The 22,974-nt window shown below is 39.0% G+C and overlaps 1 protein-coding gene across 3 annotated transcripts in view; it reads right to left on the reverse strand.

Annotated features, from left to right (window-relative positions):
- The window catches only part of UTRN (utrophin), a 563,065-nt gene that overhangs the window by 381,921 nt on the left and 158,170 nt on the right, over window positions 1–22,974 (reverse strand). For all 3 annotated transcript variants that reach the window (XM_077776104.1, XM_077776105.1, XM_077776103.1), the window contains 5 exons: window positions 21,917–21,978; window positions 5,520–5,612; window positions 3,621–3,698; window positions 3,124–3,216; window positions 834–1,006 (listed from right to left, as the gene is read on the reverse strand). In XM_077776104.1, coding sequence (XP_077632230.1) covers window positions 834–1,006; window positions 3,124–3,216; window positions 3,621–3,698; window positions 5,520–5,612; window positions 21,917–21,978 — 499 coding nt within the window. The remainder of the gene's footprint in view (window positions 1–833; window positions 1,007–3,123; window positions 3,217–3,620; window positions 3,699–5,519; window positions 5,613–21,916; window positions 21,979–22,974) is intronic.

A 22,974-nucleotide genomic window follows, 5' to 3' on the forward strand; every position in this document is an offset into this window, starting at 1 on the left:
CATTAGTTTACAATAGCAATAAAACATATAATAAATTTTGCCTTTCACATTTAAATCCTTGATGCATCTGGAATTTTCTCTTGGGTATAGGGAGGTAAGGATCCAATACACCTATTCCCCTATGGGTAACCTGTTGTCCCATAGTATTAACCTGCAACATTAGCTCAGGTATATAGCAGAATGGAGCTATTTCTGAGTTCTTTATTCTGTTAGGCTGAACTATATGAAACTGCCATTCTTATATGTCAAAACAGTCAAATGTTGGCAATGTCACGTGGTTCAGCCTATTATTATATTTGAATATTTATTTATAGACTATATACATATATAGTCTTAATAAATATAGCTTCATAACTAGTTTTATTTCTGTTTGGGAAGTACTTTAGCCTGGTTCTTCTTCAGGAGTATACTGGCTCTTCTTGGGCCGTTGGTCTTTTATATAATTACAAGTTTCACCAAAAAAAAAATCAGTTGTCTATATTTAATTGCAACTGTATTGAATTTATAGTTTCTTTTTTGGTATGAGAATGAAAATGTAACACATTTCATTGTATATATTACTGGTTAGTGCTGAATGAGTGGGACTCAACTATGTGAATTATTTTACATTTTTTAAACTTATAAATATGTAGAAGAAACCACGGACACTGAACTGTGGCATTTAAGTCCTATGGAAATAAGACTTGATGGGTATTTTCTTCCATGTTTCTTTTCTTCATATTTTTCATGTGCAGAGAGGTCATGGGGAAAGGGCTTTAGGGAGGAATAGTAAGGAAGAGACAGAGAGGAGATACAAATTGGGAAGGCCCACGTCTCATTGGGTCGTATCTCACTTATGTCGGTGGAGCACGGCATTGAAGGCAAGTCCATCTGTCCAGCTGGTGGTGAAATTGAGGACGTTGACCTGGCTGTATGGCCGCGTGGACTGGCGTACCCAGCTCAACAGGATCTTTTCACTGTTCGTCTGCTGCAGGTCTGACATGACATCTTTCATGACATCTTTTACCTGTTCAAAAAACACCATGCCTGCCTATAACTTAAAGTAGTTGCTGGAATCAAGTCCTTGAATAAGGACTATTACTTCAATTAACCATTACGGATCAAGTAATTGGTATTCATTTTACCTCAAAATTTTCCTTTAAACACTGGAAAGATAAAAGTTTTTTAACAGTAATTGTTTTACGGCACTAGGATTTGAGAGGATTTTTACCTCACCTTTATACGTTATGGTATTTTCTATATCTTAGCAACACCTATATTCAGTTTGGTTACAGTGAACGTTACATTCATAGCCACAAAGTAATTTTTTAATACTATACATTTAACAAACACCTTTTAATAAGAAGAACACAATTTTTATTTTCTACAAAAATGAGAAAGGAAGAACTTCTGACGAACTGCAAAATCAGAGTGAAGTACATTTTATGATGATAAAAACAATTATAATCTCGAACTGATATTTTATTCTAAAGTGATACACGTATTATAAGGAAATGCTCAAAGAATGATGTGACCTATGAAAAGGACACAAGAGTCAACTTGAAGGAGCAGGCAAAATAAATAATGATAGTGAAAGATTATTATTAACCTATCAAATAAATAAAAATTTATGAGTGAACACTGATATATAAATGAATGGATGGATGAATAGATACCTAAACAAGTGGCAAGGGGAAACTCTTCCATACAAGTAGAAAGACAACTAATAAATGCAGAAGGAACATTTGAGCATTTGAAATTGGAAAATCACTATTTGCCAAGCATCACAATAATAACTGATCAGGTAAGAACTACGAATGGATCTTAAGACTAATGGAAAAAAGTTTGGTAAGTAGCTTAATATTTACACAGCCTCAAAGTATATCCCCACAGGCTACTTTTTAATAACAAAAGGCAGTCACATTACAGGGGAGATACCTTAACCCAAACAATGAAAGTTGACACTGCCAGAAAAAAAACCTAATGGAAAGCACATGTTTCTGATACTAAGAACCCAACATCACTTCTGCGGCATCCTGTGCTGAAAAAGGAATAATCTGAATCTATTCATAAGAAAATACCAGCCAAACCCACATGGACGGGTATTCTACAAAATAACTCTCCAGTACTTTTCAAAAAGGTCAATATCGTGAAATACAAAGAAAGACTCAAAAACTACTCCAGATAAAAGAGGACTAAGAAGATGTGAAAAATACATGTAATGCATGATCATGTATTTTTTTCTTTTATAAATATAGGATATTATTGGGGCAATTGACAAAATCTACAAAGGACATGTAGATTACAAAATTGCATTGTTTTGATATTATTTTCCTGATTTTAATAATTACATATTATTTTTAGTGTATACTGTAATTATGCTTAACGATGCTAGTATTATATTGTATATAGCACATTTTACATTGATATTAACATCATATTCTAGTTACGTAAGAGAATTCTTTGCTTTTAGGAAAAAGGTTTGTTTTTACAAAATACACAAGTGTTTAGGCAAAGAGGAAGACAAGAGAGAGAACTGTCAGCATTTGGGGAGTGTGAATGAAAGGTGTTGGGGAATTCTTTAAGCTATTTTTGCAACTTTTTTATAAATCTGAAATTATGTCAACTTTTTAACTTTAATATTTAAAGAAAGATACTTTTTTTCTATGCCAGGAAAATAGAACTGTTTGTCTGACTCTTTCATTCCAAATTACTAGAACTTGAATTGTGTCCCTGTCCCCCAAATTCTTGATGTCCCAACCCCCACTACCTGGTAATGAGAATGTATTTGGAAATGGGTCTCTAAAGGGCTGATTAAGGTAAAATGGGATCTTAGGGATGGGCCATAACCCACTCTGGCTGGAAGAAGAGGAGATCAGGACAAAGACACATACACATGGAGGGAATACCAAGAGGACACAGGAAGGACACGGCGACCCACAAGCCAAAGAGAGACGCCTCAAAGGAAACTGACCACACTAACACATTGATCTCAGATTTCCACCCTCCAGAACTGTGAGAAAATAAATTTCTGGTGTTGAGGCCACACAGTTTATGGTGCTCTGTGATGGTGGCCTTAAGCAACTAACACACAAATGATACATTTTTCCATTTCTATTAAAAAGGGATTGAAAAGCATCCCACCTGCCAGTGCAAAATGATGCTCCAGAGCAACCCCAAAGTCAGCTTGTGGTTTCCATCGACAATGTCCGTTCCTCCTATATTCACCAAATCCACCTAGCACAGTTAAAAAACAAAAATAATAATAACCTTTAAGACACTTCCGCCACATAAACCAAGATTTTTGTCTTAGGACATTTGGACAGCAACAGAAGTGGATGATAAGAGAAATTTCACTCTAAAGAATCAGGTAAACCTAAATCTCAAAAATGTATTATTTCTACAATAGATCGATCAAGTCATCAGCAAACGCGTGACTGTCTCCTCGCTCCCAGAAAAGGTTCAATATTTGTGGTAAGGAAAATGTTTCCAGCCAACTGGACAATAAATTATATTTAAAAAAAAAAAAGAAAAAGGTTTTGAAAAATCAGTTGATGACAATGCACAGAGCAGGTGGCCAGTGTGACAAAAAGTAATCCCGATAGCACCAAAGAACCCCGGAAGTCTCAGGGCACACTTACATTGTTCTGATGTAAAACCTGCAGCACTCTGTTGACATTGTTTAAAGCATGTACCCTCGTGGAGCCACGTTCCTTCGGCTAGAAAACAAAATACAGAATCAAATAAGTCAGCCCCAACACTGCCAGCAAACATGGACACTGAGACGTACAGAGAACAGCTCAACACGCAGAGCCCCTCTGCGCCAGGAGCCCCGGCTGGCTTCTCAGGCCACCATGGAGCCTCGTGTCCATAGCATGCACGTCACTCCACTTACATCTTAAGACACTAGTTCGGTCACTTGCTTAACGCCAGCATTCAAAAACTACCAAGCTTATGTCTGACTCCACCCCCAAAGATGATGACTTAATGAACCTGGGATGTAGTATGGGTTTGGAATTTCTAAAATATTCCCCTGGTGATTCTAATGGACAGATGAGTTTGGGAACCAATGGTCCAGAGAGAAAGCTTCTTTTATCAAAACTGGGCCCAGGGCACCTGGGTCGCTTAATCAGTTAAGCGTCCGACTTTGGCTCAGGTCATGATCTCAAGATTCATGTGTTCAAACCCTGAGTCGGGCTCTGTGTTGACAGCTCAGAGCCTGGAGCCTGCTTCAGATTCTGTGTATCCCTCTCTCTCTGCCCCTCCTCTGCTCATACTCTGTCTCTCTCAAAATAAATATACATTAAAAAAAAAAAAGAAATTAAAATTGGGCTGGACACTGACTGAGAAGCAATGTCACCTTCACTGTACCAATCAGTGTGCACAGAGCAGGGTGGATTCAGAGGCACTGTCCCAGGTAGCATTACAAGGCCCCACTGGGAAGGCAGCCTGGAGAAAGGTGATCTGGGAGGCAGTTTCTGCCTCAATGGCCAGGGAATCTCATCTGAGAGAGGGATCAGCCTCTCCAACAGGTACGCAGCAAAAGACAGAGTATATAACTACCCCACACTTCGATGAGAAAGGAATTCTTCTTTAAGAGTGCAATTCTCTATACTTTGTATAGTAATTCTACCTCTAGTGTTAAAGTTTGTACCCATAAAATGCATACTCTTCATTAGCAGAGTTATTTCTGGGTGAGTATAAAGTACCTTACACATAAAATAATAGAATTGGGCTTACATAATTAACATGTATATGGTATTACATGTGTGTGTATATAGCATATACATACTATGTATACGCGTCCTGTATACACTATATAATATACATACACACATCTATGTCTCTTTATATATTTATATCTGTATAATTTTTAACAACTCAGAGGAAATAAACCAGAATGTTAATAGTAGTTTAAAAAAAAAAAAAAAGAATTGGGCTTGATGAAAAAATGAAGGTAATACTGAAAAACTGAATAAAAATAAATGCCATAGCCTTTAACAACTTTTCTTTGAGTTGTTTGTTTGTTTGTTTTTTTTGAAAGAGAGAGAGCACACACACAAGCAGGAGAGGAGCAGGGAGAGAGAGCAGCAGAAGATCCAAAGTAGGCTCTGTGCCGACAACAGTGAGCCCACGGAGCTCAAACTCATGAACCACAAGATCATGACCTTAGCCGAAGTCAGATTCTTAACTGAGTCATCCAGGCACCCCAGCTTTTAACAATTTTTTAAGATATTTATTTAATAACATTTACATGTGTTTTCTACCATTAAAACATTATACCATCTTTATACAGCCATTCCTCTTTATAATTCTGTCCCGGGCTGTCTGAGAGTAATAAATATAAAAAATAATTTTATCTTTGATAAAAATAGAGCCCTCAATAAAGCACAAATATTACTCTACCAAAGATTCACTAAAACATTTTTCTAAAGATGTTCCTATTTTGGGCCTTTACATTGTAAGGACCCCTAAAGGTCTTCAAGTATCAGTAATGATGAGAGACACTTAGCCTCATTCTCAAAGATGACCCCTCTCACCAGTGATGCTCCTGTGAGGCCTTCCAGAAGATCCAGGAGCTTCCTTCCATCTTTGAGGTCTGTGAACATATCATTGATTGGTGGTTTTCCACTCTATAAAAGAACAAGTAAATAATCAGTTTCTTCAGTAGCAGAAATCACATACATCTGTGGCAAATCAATGAATGGTCTCATTTTTTCCAATTAAAAGTCTGGATGGGCAGCTGACCACTCAGCTTCGCCTTCTATGGAAAGAAACACAAATATACAGAACTCTGAAATCCATAACAAATGCTTTAACCTGAGCAATATAAATTGCACTCTTTCTTACAAAGGGAGCATGTAAAGCTACGGCCAATGTCCAGATGCCTTGCCAATGTGTATGTCCCTGAGAAGGAATGCTACAGAGAATCGCTGAAAATTTAAATGGGCACACAGCACCTGCACGAAGAGCCCAACAAAAGTGTGTCATTCTCATTCCATCACCACACATTACATTCACAGTATGATGGTGTCTTGCGGCATTTCCACTACAGAAGCAGGTCATTTTGTCAACAAATTTTGCTCTATGGTGCCAGGCCTATACTTCTAGCTAGAATTTCTGAACAATGAAGACACTTAGGGCTCTGTGTCTAAGTCTAGTACCAGTCCTGTATTTCCAACAACAAAGCTTATAGAATTCTAAACTCTCATCCCTGATTGATAAATAGCATCAACTTCCACGGACCAACATTCTGAGTGTCCGATGCCAGAAGATCCCACGCATTGACAGGCAGATTCTTGCCTGTGTGTGGGTGGTATGATGGGTGTACACAATAGGAGAATTCCTACACAGAGAATCAGGAAGCCTTGGTTTTAATTCCAGTTTGACCATTACCAAACTGGTGAACCTAAGTGCACTCTTAACCTTCCTCTAAATCACAGGCTAAAATCAAATAAATACTATTATGTGAAAGTGACCAGACAACTGTAAAGCACCATATAATAAAAGTTATGTTGTATCAAAGTACTCCCCTTTAATATGAAATCTCCACAGCGATTACAGTCCTCACACCTGTCAATAATAAAGCCATTTTATAACAATAACTATTTTGTCTTCTTCACTTTTCACTTAAAAATATATACGTAAAGTCATATGAAGCACAATTTTACTCTGAGCTTGAAATGGAAGAGGGGAGGGAGGGAGCCACTGTGAGGTTTCCTAAAATTTAGGAATTTCCATTATTCCTCCCCTCCTGATTTTCTACATTTTTAATTAAGTATAAAGTATTGTCAACTAATGATGACTAACATGGCTTTTCAAGAGGTCACATACTCTAAATGAGGGGAAGTATGGTAAAGGTTTCACCACAGAGTCAGTAAAAAAATAAACCATAACATATTTGTGTGTGAAATAATGCTGCTTTTCTAGTCCCAGCTGCCATTCTGGTGAGTAGCGATAGTGTCAGGGACACATCAATTATCTCCATCAGTCACAATAACAGACTGATATGTACCATGTGGGAGATATGCCCCAAGGGACCAGAGGCGATACTTCAGGAGGCAGAGCAAGGGGGAGCTCCTTGCACATTTAGACTTCTTACCTGCTATCAGTAAGAGCAAAGGGGGAGAAGAGGCCCTCATCATCTACTACCTCTTATCTTCCTCTTCTCTGAACCAGCAAAAGTACACTTCAGAGAACTAGCCACCAAATAACCAGATTCCCTTTCAGGGAGAGATGCATAACTCTGATCTTACAGAAAGAGACAGGAATATAGGTAAAGCTCATGGGAGAAACAAAAAGGGATAGCTAGGATTAAAAAAAATCTTAAAAATTACTGATAGTTTTCAGCACACAGATCTTTTACATCTTTGGTTAGGTTTATTCCTAGATATTTTACGGTTCTTGGTGCAATTGTAAGTGGGATCGATGTCTTGATTTCTCTTTCTGTTGCTTCATTATTGGTGTCTAGGAATTTATCCAAAGGATACAGGAGTGCTGCTTCATAGGGGTACATGTACCCCAATGTTTATAGCACCGCTTACAACAATAACCAAATTATGGAAAGAGCCTAAATGTCCATCAACTGATGAATGGATAAAGAAGATGTAGTTTATATATACAATGGAATACTACTTGGCAATGAGACAGAATGAAATCCTGCCATTTGCAGCAATGTGGATGGAACTGGAGGGTATTATGATAAATGAAATAAGTCAGTCAGAGAAAGACAGATGTCATATGTTTTCACTCATATGTGGAACTTGGAAAACTTAACAGAAGACCATGGAGGAAGGGAAGGGGGAAAAAACAGTTACAAACAGAGAAGGAGGGAGGCAAACCATAAGAGTCTCTTAAATACAGAGAACAAACTGAGGATTGATGGGGAGGTGTTGGGGGAGAGGAGAAAAGGGGTGATGGGCAGGGAGGATGGCACTTGCTTGGATGAGCACTGGGTCTTGCATGTAAGTGGATGAATCACGGGAATCTACCCCCAAAACCAAGAGCACTCTGTATACACTGTATGCTAGCCAACTTGACAATAAATTACATTTTAAAAAAATTACTGATAACAAGTGCACAAAGGTCTTCTCAAATCCACTATCCATTTTCAAATAAATAAATAAAATAACATAAACCGGCACAATATAAACATAAATATGTCCATATGACAAATAATTATGAATGATCATCCATCAATGACCTCACTGACCAAAAAAAACTTTATTTAGCCTTTCCACGTCTCTTTGCTCATCTGTTAAAAACTAAGATGACAGATATTCAATAAATGGTTGATACTATCATTCATATTAGAAACATCACTTCAGTATTTCTACTGTCATAAAAGTGCCATAAAATTTCAACAAAATCTGAACAGATAAATAAAACAAATGATTAATTCCCAGACATGAATATAAAAGCAGATACTGAACCTGAGTACATGTTAGTATCAGTTCATAAAGATCTTCTAATACGATGACCTATAGGGATACATCCCACTCCAAAATAATGAACACGGTGGTACAAGAGCACCCCATGCTGTGCTGTAGGTAAGTACAGGAGACAAACCATATTTCACCAGCAAACTCACTAGATTCTTCCCTAAGCCCCACTGTTGCTCAGTAACAAAGCAGGAAGCACTAAGAAATAGCATTAATTTTTCTAAATGAGACATTCCTTTCCTCTCTCACTTGTCTAGTTCATTCATTACTGAGCAGCAAACCTTGAGAAAGCCTCCCTGAGGAGTATTCTTTTGAAATACAGATGACCGAGACATAGCCCTATCTTTCTGGAAGTCAATCATTCATACAGTAGAACCAATACCCTTATTTTTTTTAAAAACAAAAACAAACAAAACCCTACAGTAACAGTAACTCAGTTTCTTTATTCTATTTCCGAATTTCAGATGAATATTGACGGCAATCAGGAAGAAATCTGTTTTTTGCTGTGTCTCTTTCTCCACTACGCTCCCACCCCAAACCAGTGATGGCGTTATCAGTATATATATACCCATCAAGTATCTTCGAAAGGACTATGCCTGAAGGTGGCCAAAGTGGGGAAAATACAGCCTATGAATCTCCTCATTGGACCAAGTAAAGAGTAAAGAAAGGTCCCTGGGATCATTAAAAACCAAAGCTGGTTCAAAACTTACACAGAAAACACACCATGCACATGGCCAGTCACTACAAAATACTACATATTCATGACAAATACAACCTAGGAGTGTCTCATAAACAAATGGAAAGAACCAGCCTATGCCAAAGAGCAAGTTCCACTTACCACCCAGGAGAGTAGCATCTATACATACGTGATTCAGTACTTTGTGCCCTATAACCAGGGGCCAGAAAATTTCTATGGTATAGGTCTATAGAGTACCTAGTTTAGGAGTTGCTGGTCAGGTGGTCTTTACAAAGCTACTCAATCCTGTTGTAATATGAAAGCAGCCCAGACGATACAGAAACAAATGAGCCAATCATAATGATAACTACCTTCCAATAAAACTGTATTTGCAGACTCTAAAACTTGAATCTCATATAATATCCACATGTCATGAAATATTCTTTTCTTTTTTTTTTTCCACCACCTAAAAATGCAAAAACCATTCTTAGCTTATGGGCCATACAAAAACAGACACTGGACATGTAAAATGTTCTTAGACATAGTAATAGCAGCCACTTAGATCTGTTCTAAGAGATTTATAGAGATTTAGATGGGTTATTTACATGCATTAGTTATTTCTTGATAATAGGATTTTGAAGTAGGAAAACTGAGACGGGGTGATGTGACAAGTGAGAGGCAGAACCCGGATCTAATACTACAAAATCTGGTTGCAAATCCACAAGTCTGTGTGAAACTGCCACTCAAATTATGAGGGTACCAGCCTTTGATGTTTATGGAAGGAAATATTTAATTGATGGGGGCAGAAGAGAAGAGAGGGAGTTATATTTAATGACTTCCCAAAGAGAGCAACAAAATATATCCAATTTAAATGAACTCCAAATGAAGACGATGTTTTTCCAAGCACACGACTTTAAAGCATATCTGTGCCTTCCTATCACAGGCTCTCAAAATGGGGTCCACCCTGGGAAACTGTTTGGAAATGTCAGAAGTCATCATTGAATAAAATTAAAAACTGATTCATCCTGTCAGTCAACCTCTTATTTAGATTTTTAATTCTTTGCAAAGACAGATTTGCAGAGACTCCTCTGACAGAAAGAATATAGTTTAGTAACTCAATCAGACAAATATTTGGTGAATACATTCTTTGTGCTTGGCCCTGCAGAAATGCCAAGTTCAGGCCACCCTCCCCATTACAACAGAGGGTTCCCAGAGTTTTCCAACAAACACAAAATAGTACAAATGCACAATCTTGAACTTGGGGGGCAGATAAGCCATGGGTCACATTTAGCCTTAAAGTTTGAAAAGGCAACATGAGCGCAGAGGGTGATGATGTTGTACGTGACCAGTCCTGGGCACCACCTCCTCCAACCCTTTCCCCCTGTACTTCTGTGCACTCTCCTGACACCAGCTCTAACCCCACCATTGTGACAAGAAGGACCGGTATTAGTACCAGCAGCTGGGACACAGATGCTTCTGTATTGAAAAGTGTCAGAGGATACAAGCAAACTGTCATTGCAATGCATGAGGACAAGCCTGCGGCTGTGAATACCGACAGAGACGTGTAATAGTACAACGGCATGAAGGAGACCTGATGGGCTCCATCACACCCGGAGAATCAGCCCAAAGGCTTAAGGCAAAAGTGCTCATTTCCAGCCACCGGTGGCCATGAAGGAATCCCAGCCCATCGTTGCCAGAACTTTGAGCTTTTCAAAAGTAGCCAGAAATCTGAATTCATCTGTGTAATCTCCTGTTATTTGTAGTCCCCTAAGACATGGTGCAGATAAACATATTGTGTCCACAGGCACAGCAAATCAGAGGGCAGCTGATTAGCAATCTCTGCATAGGGTTAAGTGCATGCAGGTGAGACAGAAGTTTAGTCAACAGAGAGTCCTCTGAATAAGTGATCAAGTCTGTGGAAAGGATGCACACGCACATACACACACACACACACACACACCACACCACACACACCACACCACACCACACCATCCAAAGACTAGGGAACATGACTGAATACAAAACACCAGCGGACATTTTTCTGGCTCAGACCAAAACACAAAGAAGTCATTTCAGATTCTTTTTGTTTTCCACTCACTCCCCACCTCACCTACTTCCAAAGACACACTCTAAAGGCAACTACCTCCCTCTGTCAACTCGGTTCCCACTCTGGTTCATGCCTCCAGGACGAGGCTAGTTGATCCCCGGGGCTCTGCAGTACAGCCAGAATAACTCTAACAACAGGCAAATGACTCCATTATGCGCCAAGACAATCCAAACTCCAAGTGAAAGATCCTCTGTGATTGGGTCCCCACCGTCTCTCTAAAGCTGACACTGACTTACTTTCCCCCTTCCTCAGTACTCCCAAAACACAGTTATTTCCATCTTAAAGGCCAGGTTTTTCACCAAAAGTAGGAATGGCAATGGGAAAAAAATTGCCAAAAATTGAATACAAAAGTAAAACTTAGAAAGTGTAGTTTGTAGTTCCAAAGAGAGCAAAGTGCTAATTCTTTATACCAACAACAAATCAACCAGAGGTAGAATTGGGCCTCAGGATTTTCCGTTTGGAAAAATGATCTGATCAGTGCCTCCTCCCTGGGGTTGCTAGGCTGACACGGGCCACCCACCATCCACAGCTGGCAAATGCGGGCCTTGTATTCAAGGCCCTCAGAATCTAGATGTAAACAAAACCAGTACCAACACAGCATGCTGAGCACATTACCAGGACTCATAAGCTAGCATGGTTCTGCCAAATTTGTACCAAGTAACAGATACAGTACACAGACAGAATCTGTGCTATGACTGCCCTAATCTCATTATAAATAATCAAGTTACAACTGGGTGTTAGAAGGAGATGAGTGAAAACAGAAGTTTTTAAATGCTTTCACAACAAACATATCTGATATGGTATCTTATAAACAATAAATTTGACACTGTTTGACTATTCTGTGATTTATTTATGCTCTATTTTCAAAACGGGATTTGAGGCAGCCTATGGAATTCAGTTACTATCTCTACTGGGTACTGTGTGTGTGTGTGCATGTGTGCACCATACACACAGATGTACACACATACACATATTCATCTATAGCATATATACCAGAATGTCTTTGCATTCTTCTCTGATTAATCTAAGGTTAATCTGATGTCCCCAGCCTTTGATAGCATATTGCAAGGTTTAGCATCTCTCTCTTTTATTTTTTTGTTTGTCTGGGGAAAGGAGTTGATTATTTTAAAAATTCAAAAAGAAATAAGCAATTTAATTTTTCTTTTAATAATTTTTTAAATTTTTTATGTTTATTTATTTTTAAGAGAGAGACAGAGCGTAAGTGGGGGAGGGGCAGAGAGAGAGGGAGACACAGAATCCGAAGCAGACTCCAGGCTCTGAGCCGTCAGCACAGAACCCGACTCGGGGCTCGAACCCACAAACCATGAGATAATGACCTGAGCCAAAGTTGGACACCCTACTGACTAAGCCACCCAGGTACCCCTCTTTTAATATTTTTAATATTTTATGAATCGCAAATCTCAGCACTAAAGCAAATGTAGAACCCTTTTGGCTCTTCCAATTCTACATTTTCTTTTCTTTTTTAATATTTATTTATTCTGGAGGCGAGTGCAAGCAGCAGAGGGGCAGAGGGGGGCACACAGGATCTAAAGCAGGCTCTGCACTGACAGGCTGGCAGCAGCGAACCCAATGTGGGGCTTGAACTCATGAACCGCAAGATCATGACCTGAGCCAAAGTCGGATGCTCAAGCAAGAGCCACCCAGGTGCCCCCAATAATTCTTTATTTTCTTAAAAGTCAATAAGTACATCAGTGAGCACCATAAGCAATGCCATTTTTATTAATTATGTGTATGTATATATATATACATGTATATATATATATATACTCTTAAAAGTAGTTTACAATAAAAACATTATAACCTTTTCTCTTGATGGTGGAATTAAAAGTAGTTGAAGAACTACTGCGTGGCTCATTCAGTTGAGTGACAAACTTCAGCTCAGGTCGTGATCTCATGGTTCGTGAGTTTGAGCCTCACTTTGGACTATGCACTGACAGTGCTTGGGATTCTCTCTCTCCACCTCCCTCCCTGCCCTTCCCCCATTTGCACTTTCTCTTTTTCTCAAAATAAATAAATAAAACTTTAAAAGTAAATAAATAAAAGCAGTTGAATATTTTCTTTGGATTTCTCCTATCACCTAATTTTTTGTACTATAATTATTATTACATAAATTAAATAATTAAAACAAAGAATGGTATCTCTACTCAAGATTAAGCAAATTGGTAGCATTAGTTTCATCACAATTGTAAAGTTACAGCTTCACCAATGAAGACCATATGATGGTCAATATCAACTTTTGATTCTACCCCACAGGGAGAGAATGAAAGCATTTGACTGAAAAGAATAAGAGCAAAATGAGTGCAGTGAAATGCCTAATGAGGTCTTTAAACACCTTGCAAAAGAAAACCAGCAAGATGTTCTGCGGTCACTTAAAGAATCAGTGAGCACATGGCTCTTGGCCATTCTTTTGAAGAATTCAAGGTGGTCAGCACAAGTTCTTAAGAACTGAAAAAGATTCCATTTAGAAGCGTGTCCGGAAGGAAGGAGGGAGGGAAGAAAAGGAGAAGAGGGAGGGACTGGAGAAACATGGCCCAGGTAATCACACAAGAGACATATTAACTGCAGAGCAATGACTGATGCAGTGTTCATGTAGGAATCAAAGCAGTGAATGTGTGTTTGCCTTAAAAACTACAAGACACTATAAAACGCAAGCTAACCCAAATAATACCTTTCAGAGAATCAAAAGTCATACAGCATGTAACAGAATTTTTACCTTGATCTTGGGTAAGCAAACTAACTGAGAGAGTGCTGATAAACCGGGATAAGGAAGCACGTGTGAGGCTCACACGGCTGGCAGCCAGGGGCAGGGCCAAGTGCATACTCCATGGACAAACAACCAGGTGAGGTCTGCGGGCTGGAGAAACCACTCCACCTGCATAGCAGGCAAGGTCTGTCACAATAAAGCTCATTCCAGACCCACACAACGAGCAAAGCAGGGGAAAGGTTTGGAGAATGCAGTTCCTCAAAAGATACGCTACCATGGGACCAGTGCAAGGCATTAGTTATGACATTGATAATGATGATATAAAGGTAAATAAAATGACATTTTCTTTGTTTCATAGAGGAGAGGCAGCTGACCTGCCCTTTCCATCCCCTTAGGGTTGAAAAAACAGCAGGACCAACTTTTTAGTGAGGAATTAGATAAACTTCCATCTCCAGTTTTCCAAAGCAAGGTAACAAAGACCTCAAAATAATTCCAGAGTCTATTAGGAGGGAGACAAAGGCCCAGACAGGGTCCATCCATTTGTCTCTCCAGGAGGTACGTATTCATCATTCTTTCTTCCACTTTACTATATAATGTGTGAAATTCTGTCCAGACCTTCTAGTTTTTCACCAACTGCCTGCATTCACCAAATCTGACAGAAATATTCAGTAATAAATTCTGTGTGCTCTGTATTCTGTATCAAATAGAGGTCTTTTTATTGGCAGGATTTTTTTTTTTTTTTTACTTCCCCAACAGATGATAAAAACAAAATTAATAGTATCAACTACCCCCACCCAACCCAGTCTGCCTCCATGCATAGTTGGCGGGCGGCTACAAGCAGCAATTGGAGCTACAGCCTTCCTAAGGCTAGGTACTGCTGAAAGTGGGTCCAGTGTCTCCTAGCTGTTTCATGGAAAGAGCTTCTTTCCCCCAAAACCACACCTCTTCAACAGTCATCTCCTGATAGCTCATGGGCCTACACTGGCTTAGGCTTATCACCCTTGCACCAATCAGAGCCCATCTCTGAAGGCGGGGATGGTGGGCTCACATAGGCTGAGTGGAAAAGCATAAGGTATGTGGCTCTGCTCACCCCTTTCCAGGTAAAGGGTGAAAAGTCATTTTCCTCAGCCGATCTGTCTCAAAATTGAGCATCGGTTACAGACTCAGCAAACACTATCAAATTTGCCTAACACTTACAAACGCTAATAGGCTCAGTCAAAATCATTTATTAAGTACTCAATATGTACCAATCATAAAACACAGCATATTAAATAACTTTTTTTATAATGTTAACCACAGTAATCAGGTGAAAATCATGTTGCAAGTGTAATATTTAGAACCAAAACAAACAAAAGATATCAAATTGAATGCAAACCAACGACAAAACCAAACTTATGTCATGTGGCCAAAACATAGTTTTGTATGGTTTAGGAATACAGAATGCATTTTATTGTTTGTTTTTTTTAATATTTTTATTTATTTCTAGGAATGAGAGAGAGAGAGACAGCGCGAGCAGGGGAGGGTCAGAGAGAGAGGGAGACACAGACTCTGAAATAGGCTCCAGGCTCTGAGCTGGCAGTCAGCACAGAGCCCGATGCGGGGCTCAAACCCACGAACCGCGAGATCATGACCCAAGTGAAAGTCGGACGCTTAACTGACTAAGCCACCCAGGCGCCCCTATCGTTTGCTTTTTAAAGGTATTGGTGAGTAAATACAAATCAAATCTTCATAAAGAACCAGCTGAATGGGTGTGGCACCTAAAACAATTAGGTGACTTGCCATACATACTCATACTCGGTTAAATAAACCAACGGTGGACTCAATGCATAACTTGCAAAGCTCAGATCTCTCCTGCAGGTGCTACTGATCGGCACACAGGAAGCCTGCACTCTCTCTTCCACAAGACTGAAAAGTGGACTGAAGTTCTACAGCCAACTTTTATCGCCCCATCTTCTACAAAGCTCCCTACATATCTTTCCCACTCTCATTTCTATGACCATCAACGTCCAACACGAAAAACACTAGAAAACAATGGGACACCAAAAGCCAAGTCCCGCTTTCTCCAAAAGGAACACATTTGAATAGCTCTCCACAATGTAATCTATATAAAAAAAAAAAAAATGCTTCACAGATTTCCTCTTTTGTGCTCCATCAATTTAAATTTCAAGTTTGGAATTTTGTGACTTACACGAAAACTTTACTTCGCACCTCTTTGTCTTAGAAAAGGGAAAAGCAGAAATCTCCCCAAGCAGAGGTTCAGAATTTTTATGTCTGCATGTTCTCTGCCTAACCTTTATTCCTTAAACCTCTTTTGAGAATCGCCTCACCAAACTGATAAAAAAGCTTCTGCAATTTGTATGTCTCAGCTCTGCCAGATGAGCAGCTCTGAAAGTCAGCCAAAGAAAATGCAGGCTGGGCGGCAGAACAAAGTTCCCAACAGTGAAGCAATGAGGCCGTCGCTGCCTCCCCGGGGAGACCAAGCCCACTAATAATCCAGAGGCTCTTAAAATTAGAGGGAACAAAACACTCAAGCTTTACCCACCAGACAATGGAACAAAGTGGGTTTAATGAGCCAATGCTTTTTTTCCATTTCTGTTTTAAAATATATGTGTAGCACAGACCAGGGGTACCACAAGTTAGGATTACCTGAGAGGGGCTTAATTTAGCATTCCTAAGTAATCGCGATCTCCTCTACTGTTTCAAAATAATGCCTCAATATTTCTTAGCAATATGAGGCAAGTAATTACGATCATGTGTGTTTTATAGCTAAAAGAATAAAAACCAAGTGACCTGGAAAAACTGGCTAATAATGTGCCCGAGGTCATAAATAAATGAGCAGCACATCCAGGAGTAAGTGTTAAATTTCCTAACTCTTAACTCCTTTTGATAATCATTTTCTTCTGGGCCTTTCATAACTTTTTCAAATCCAACAACCATAAGTTATTCCATGCTGTGTGACTTCTCAGGATTCCCAAACTCCAAAGCAGATCTCTGTAACATATTAACAAGGATTTGCAGCAAAAAGAATATATATTTATAGTGAATGCTGTCTTAGCTATCATATTTCTTTATATAGTGAAAAAAAATCACAGGATGGTTTTAGATTCATATTACTCAATATTCTCAAGCTCTTTACCAAATCCCTTATCAAGGGATGAATTGAGCTGATTTTAGGTTTTAAATCTCATTTTTCATCACCAAATTTAATAGGAGGCTTCTATTTGAAGAATTCTATGCAGCAAACGTGAGAATCATATGTATAAATCCAAATGATGATTTAACAATCTTTCCAGTGCAACTCCAGAAAACAGGTAAATAAGGAAATTGCATAGCTGGGTTTTTTGTCTATTTTTGTGAGTAAATGCAGCAAAATGTATTCATATCCATGAAATAACACAATTTATGCCATTTTGCACTCAATCCTATACTCCTACCTCTTTTCAATATAACCACTTCCAACTGGTTTATGGATGTAAAGTATTAGGCATTTTAGTATGTTTCTGCCATTGTCATTCACTAATCTATTAAGTCTATAAGGGCTCACTGGGTACTTTTTAAATGCCAGAAGTGGTGCCAATGAACAAAACAGGCAATCCCTGCATCCACAGAGCATACCACTGTCTCAGAGAGGAAAGCTACATAGGTTCAGATGTAACTATTTAAAGTACAATTATGATAAGTGCATCAAAGGATAATGCTTTAAGAGTATAGAGTATATCTACCCTAGTCTGGAAGCTCCAAAAAGGTGTCCTTCAGGAAATGACATTTAAGCTCAGGCAAAAAATAGGAGGAGCTGGCCAGGAAAAGATGGAGGAAAGAGCAAAGCCAGAAGCCATGAGAAGTCTCATTGCAATGGCTAGAGCATAAAGAGGAAGCAAAGGTAAAGCAAAATGCAACCAGGAGTAGATTGGAAGGCGCAACAATTTAGGGCCTTAAATGCCAAGTAAGAACAATGGACAGCCACTGAACCTGTTCAGCTGAAGAGAAAAGGGCATTCAGGCTTTAAGATCACTCCTACTCTGCAGAAAGTGGAAGGAAGGGAATGGAAGGTGAAGTCCGGCCAGGTAGAAACAGCTGGCAGATTATGACGATGGTCCACATGTTCAGGGATAATTTTCAAAAAAACAGTAAAATCATGACTCTCATGCACATGTAATATCAACACGTGTCAAAGGTTTCGACTCATTAATTAACGAGAGAACCAGTACAATGTTACAACCAGTTCAAAGGAGAATTCAAAAGACCACAAGTTATTTACATGCAATAAAGTGGAAATAAATTTGCAATAGATGCAAAAACAGGTCTATTCAAGGGATAATAATCAATTGCATTCCACCTACTCTGCATTTTTATGAATAAGAATTGTCTGTATTATTATCTGTTTTCTACAACTCTCAGAGGTGTAGAGTAGCTCAAAGATAAGGGAAGGCAATGACCCAGATGTCTGAGTTGACAGGACTCCTACTGATCTTTTTGCCCATCTTAAAGTCTTTCACATTTTTTTCCTAACTCAGATAATAATGAGTTGGCAAAAGGTGGTGTTATAAAAGATGGAAGGAAACAGACATTTTGAATACATGTAGGTAGTGGAATCAGCAAGATTTGGTGTCTGACTGAGATGGGCTGGGGAGAGGACCATGAAGGAAATAGCCAGGGATGGAATTCAAAATAAATTCCTAAACAGCAGATGATGCCGTCAGTGTCTGTTTGCATTTTTCAACACAAGGGCTCTACTGCTCTGAGAAGAGACCCATGCTTCAGGGAAGCAGCAGACTCAATCAGTAATTCTATTTTAAACTTCACAAATACCAAAGGACATGGATAAAAAGATAAGTGAAATCAAATTCATTCTCTTTAATAGGACCTTTTTTTTTTCTGGTGCAAGCTTCTGGATTACCTAGTGACACTGTGCCCAAATACCACCTTTTCCCAGCACAGTGGAATGAAGCTGTATGGGGAGTCTTTGGAAATCTCCCAACCTAGAAATGTGTTATTCTTTTTCCTGATCACCAGTGTGGAAGCAATCTGATTTATGGACTTAAGACAGCCAGAGGAAGGAAAAAATGTGGATGAAGTTCAATGTCACTGCCATGAACCCTCCATCTCTTTATATCCAAATATTCATCATTTCTTTGATAAGTTTGTTCTAGAATCATCAAATTTTCCTTCTACTGTGATTTCTTACTAGAAGTAATCTGAAGGGAAATGTTTCCAGGGTCAGCTCTCCTTTTGATCCTTTTTCTCCAAACAAAATAAGCTTTTAGCTTCTGTGTCAGTTTATATAACTAAAACTTGTTGAAATGCCAAAAATGTTAAAAATGATAATAATTACCTGGTCTTTTCACTGTCCTGGCAATAATTACAAGCTTCCTGGGGCAAATAATTTACATGGGACTTAAACCCCTCACTTAATATCACAGAATAATAAACACATTATAAATATACATATTTAAATATCAAGTTCATTAAGTAAACAACTCGGGTAGTACTCAACTTTGTGTTATTTGAGCTCTTTTTAAAGATGTTAATGACCAGCGATAAATACTGAGCTATTTCTTGAGAAAATTCAGACATATGACCCAAATGATCAATAGACACTGAGAACTGTTCAATGGAGAACAAGTCAAGGAACAACAACTGCAGTGAGGATAGTTTTAAAGTTCAGAGAAGGAGTATTTGGGCCACACTGGGTGTGAGGCCGAGCTCTGGTGCCTGCCTTGCATCAATGGCGGCTCCTGGACCTGGAGATGAAGCCAACCTACCGGGAGAGGCTCCAGTCCAACAGTCTGTCACACTACAGAGGTGCTATCTTGCCTGAGCCAAATTCATGGCAATACTGATCAAGTGAAACATGTTCAATTTTTCTTTCTCAACTGTCACCTCTACTCTCCTACTCTCCACCTTTCCATGCCCTATTGCACTATTTCTTTCCATACTTATAACTAGGGGAAAAAGTAATTCACCCTGTGTCAAATGCCCCCAAACACAGGTCTATCAAGACTGCAATGCTTTCAAATGATCTTTAAAATCAGTTCTAAGGTAATTCTTCCCCAATGACTAAATTAAGCTGCTAAAAAAAAGTACATCTGCTTAACTTGCTCTACCTAGAAATGACCGTTTCATCCTCCCCAACAATCAGGGTAGGAGCGTGTGGGTGACTCAGTCCGTTAAGTGTCTGACTTCAGCTCAGGTCATGATCTCACTGCTCATGGGTTCAAGCCCTGTGTCAGGCTCTGTGCTGATAGCTCAAAGCCTGGAGCCTGCTTTAGATTCTGTATCTCTGTCTCTTTCTCTCTCTCTGCCCCTCCCCCACTCACACTTTATCTCTCTTTCTTTCTCTCAAAACTGAATAAAGCATTTAAAAAATAATAACAACAACAATCAGGGTAGATGACCTTACATATCTAACCACTCATAATAACCAGTGGAATAAAACATCTCATATCCAGACTCTCTCAGTTGCTGTACCTATGTTGCCCAGAATATGGTCACATGCAGATGAATACTTTGAAAGTTTTGAATAATGCCAAATCCAAAGCACCCAGATGTTACCTGTGTCTCTAAAATAAAACAAGTTAAAATTTCCCCCAAAATACCTATGTCTGCTCTGGAATAATCCTACATATAATTATCCCACTAATTATGTAAGAATTGCTAGATTCTTGATCCTTCTGTCAAAGTCAGTTTTCACATCCCTTATATTCTCAGAGGCAAGATAAAACATCCCTCAACACAAACCTGCGAAACCGAAGAAAACACTGGCAATCAAATAATCACCTGTAATTACTGTGATATGGAACAATTTTCAAACCATGGTGTCACTAAAAGTAATCAAAAATATTCTCGCCTTGCCTCAAAGAAATACCAACATTTGTGGTCCTGACTTTTGCAATCTTCTCAAATAGAAAAATTTGAAAATAATAACTCTTAATTAAAGTAGCTTTTGGGGTGCCTGGGTGATGCAGCTGGTTGAGCATCTGACTCCGGTCATAATCCCAGGGTTGTGGAATCAAGCCACGAGTTGGGCTCTGTCCTGAGCATGGAGTCGGTTTGGGATTCTCTCTCCCTATGCCCCACCCCACAGGTATGCATTCTCTCTCTCTTTCCCTCTCTCTCCCTCTCTCCCTCTCTCTCCCTCTCCCTCCCTTCCTCTCTCTCTCTCTCTCCCCCATCTGAAAAATAATAATAGTTTTCTTACTATTTAAAAGGCCATGATTATGTTTCTCCAAGAAAACTCTGTTACTCATCTTTCTATCAAGCTGTCCTGAAAATTTTCCTCCCACATCAAACGTAGAGGAGCAAATTTCAACATCAATAACCAATGGATAATTGCAGTACAACCAGTTTGAAAACAGCATTGCTGATTTCTCTTTCAGTTTGCTCTGCCCCTAAAAGGAATATCGCTCAAAACATGGATTATGTTCCAAGTGGTTAGAAATGCTGAGAAAGAGTGGATCCTTGGGTAAAGAAGTGAAGAAATGCAGAAAAAAAAAGGGGCGGGGGGAGTGGCGGGGAGGACCACAATGCAGATAAATACTATTGGCCACAGTCACAGGCATAAAAAAATCCCTAAGCATTTCTGCACAGGGTAGAAAGGCTGCCTGAATAACAATTTGATTTTCACCAGGCAAAGTGAAATCATCTGTCTAGCGAAATGAACACAAAATTTGCCCAATGATATATTCATTTCCTAAATGGACCCAGGATTCACAGCATCAAAAGCAACAAACTATTGGCATATTATCTGGAGAATGCCAGGTAAAAATAAAGAGCTGTTTATACCATGAAGGTGTTTACATCATTAAATCTTAAACATAATTGATAAGAGAATAAAGAAAGTATAAAGAAAGAAAGTATAAATGTATCTGCATACTCAGAAGATTTCTGTTAGGTCACATTCCACGGCAGAATTCATTGCACTTCCAACCAAACTCCATCAATCAGAAAGAGGCATTTGAATCCCCAGAAAGTGTTTGAAAGTCTGTTACCTTTGAAAATCGAGCATTAATCCATTTGGTGAAAGTTTTCTTCTGCACGTCATTGTGTTCATCTATGGGAGGGAAAAGAAGAGAAGGGAAAAGAATGAAAATTTGTACTTTTAGTTAGAGTACTAAACACAATCATTCCCATCGTGGAGAGTTTAAAATAGTAGTCCTAGTAGTAGTTCATGAGGCACAAAGGTCCACAGTTAAGAAAGAAGCTGATGGCTGACAGAGTCGGCTAATGTCTGCAGCAGAGGAAGGCCCAGGGAGCTACCCCTCCTGCCTCGAAGCCTCAGGATATTACTGCCAACCATTAAGTCCACGTGTAGGGGACACAATCAACACTTCACTTCACCCCATTATACATAATATTTTCTGTTGCATTTTGTCTAAGTAAAATTTCAGCATGCTAAAGATATTAGCATGTCCCCAACAAAAATCAAAGTTATCCACTAAAAACAAAGAAACTCATGATCTTCCTTCTTTTCATGCGAGGTCCTACACCCTCCGGAACAAAAACTAGTATTAGGTTATTTATTCCACAAGCTGTTTTCCTGTAGTAAGACTGACAGGACACGGTTTTAATGATCTTGATCCATAAATACAATCTCTATATTTTACAAGTAGAGAAATCAGAGCCCTTTTTAGAAAATGATCAACTTTGGTTTTGATTACAGTTTCATTTTCCAAGCCACAAGAAATAAAAGTTGACCTTAAAAGTGACAGTATCTTGAACTTCTTGAAGATAAGCAGAGTGATTTAGGTAAGTACAAGGAAGCCATTTGATACATCAAAAAGAACAAAGGGCTACAGAACCAAACAGGTCTCCTACATCCCAATCCACTTAGCGTGGGACCTTGGGTAAGTCATTACAATGCCTCCTCACCTCAGAGCTCTCACCTGTAAAATAGAGATAAATAACACCCAGCTTATATGAAATTAGTGAGGAATTGTTATAATAATTACTATGGTACGCATGTAAATATGGCAGATAAATATCCATTTTACGCTTTCTGTTACTCCTAATCATATCCTCTTCAACTGCACCGCCCGCCCCCCCACAC

Source organism: Crocuta crocuta, unplaced genomic scaffold (genome assembly GCF_008692635.1).
Source record: "Crocuta crocuta isolate KB4526 unplaced genomic scaffold, BGI_CrCroc_1.0 scaffold25, whole genome shotgun sequence".
NCBI lineage: Eukaryota > Metazoa > Chordata > Mammalia > Carnivora > Hyaenidae > Crocuta > Crocuta crocuta.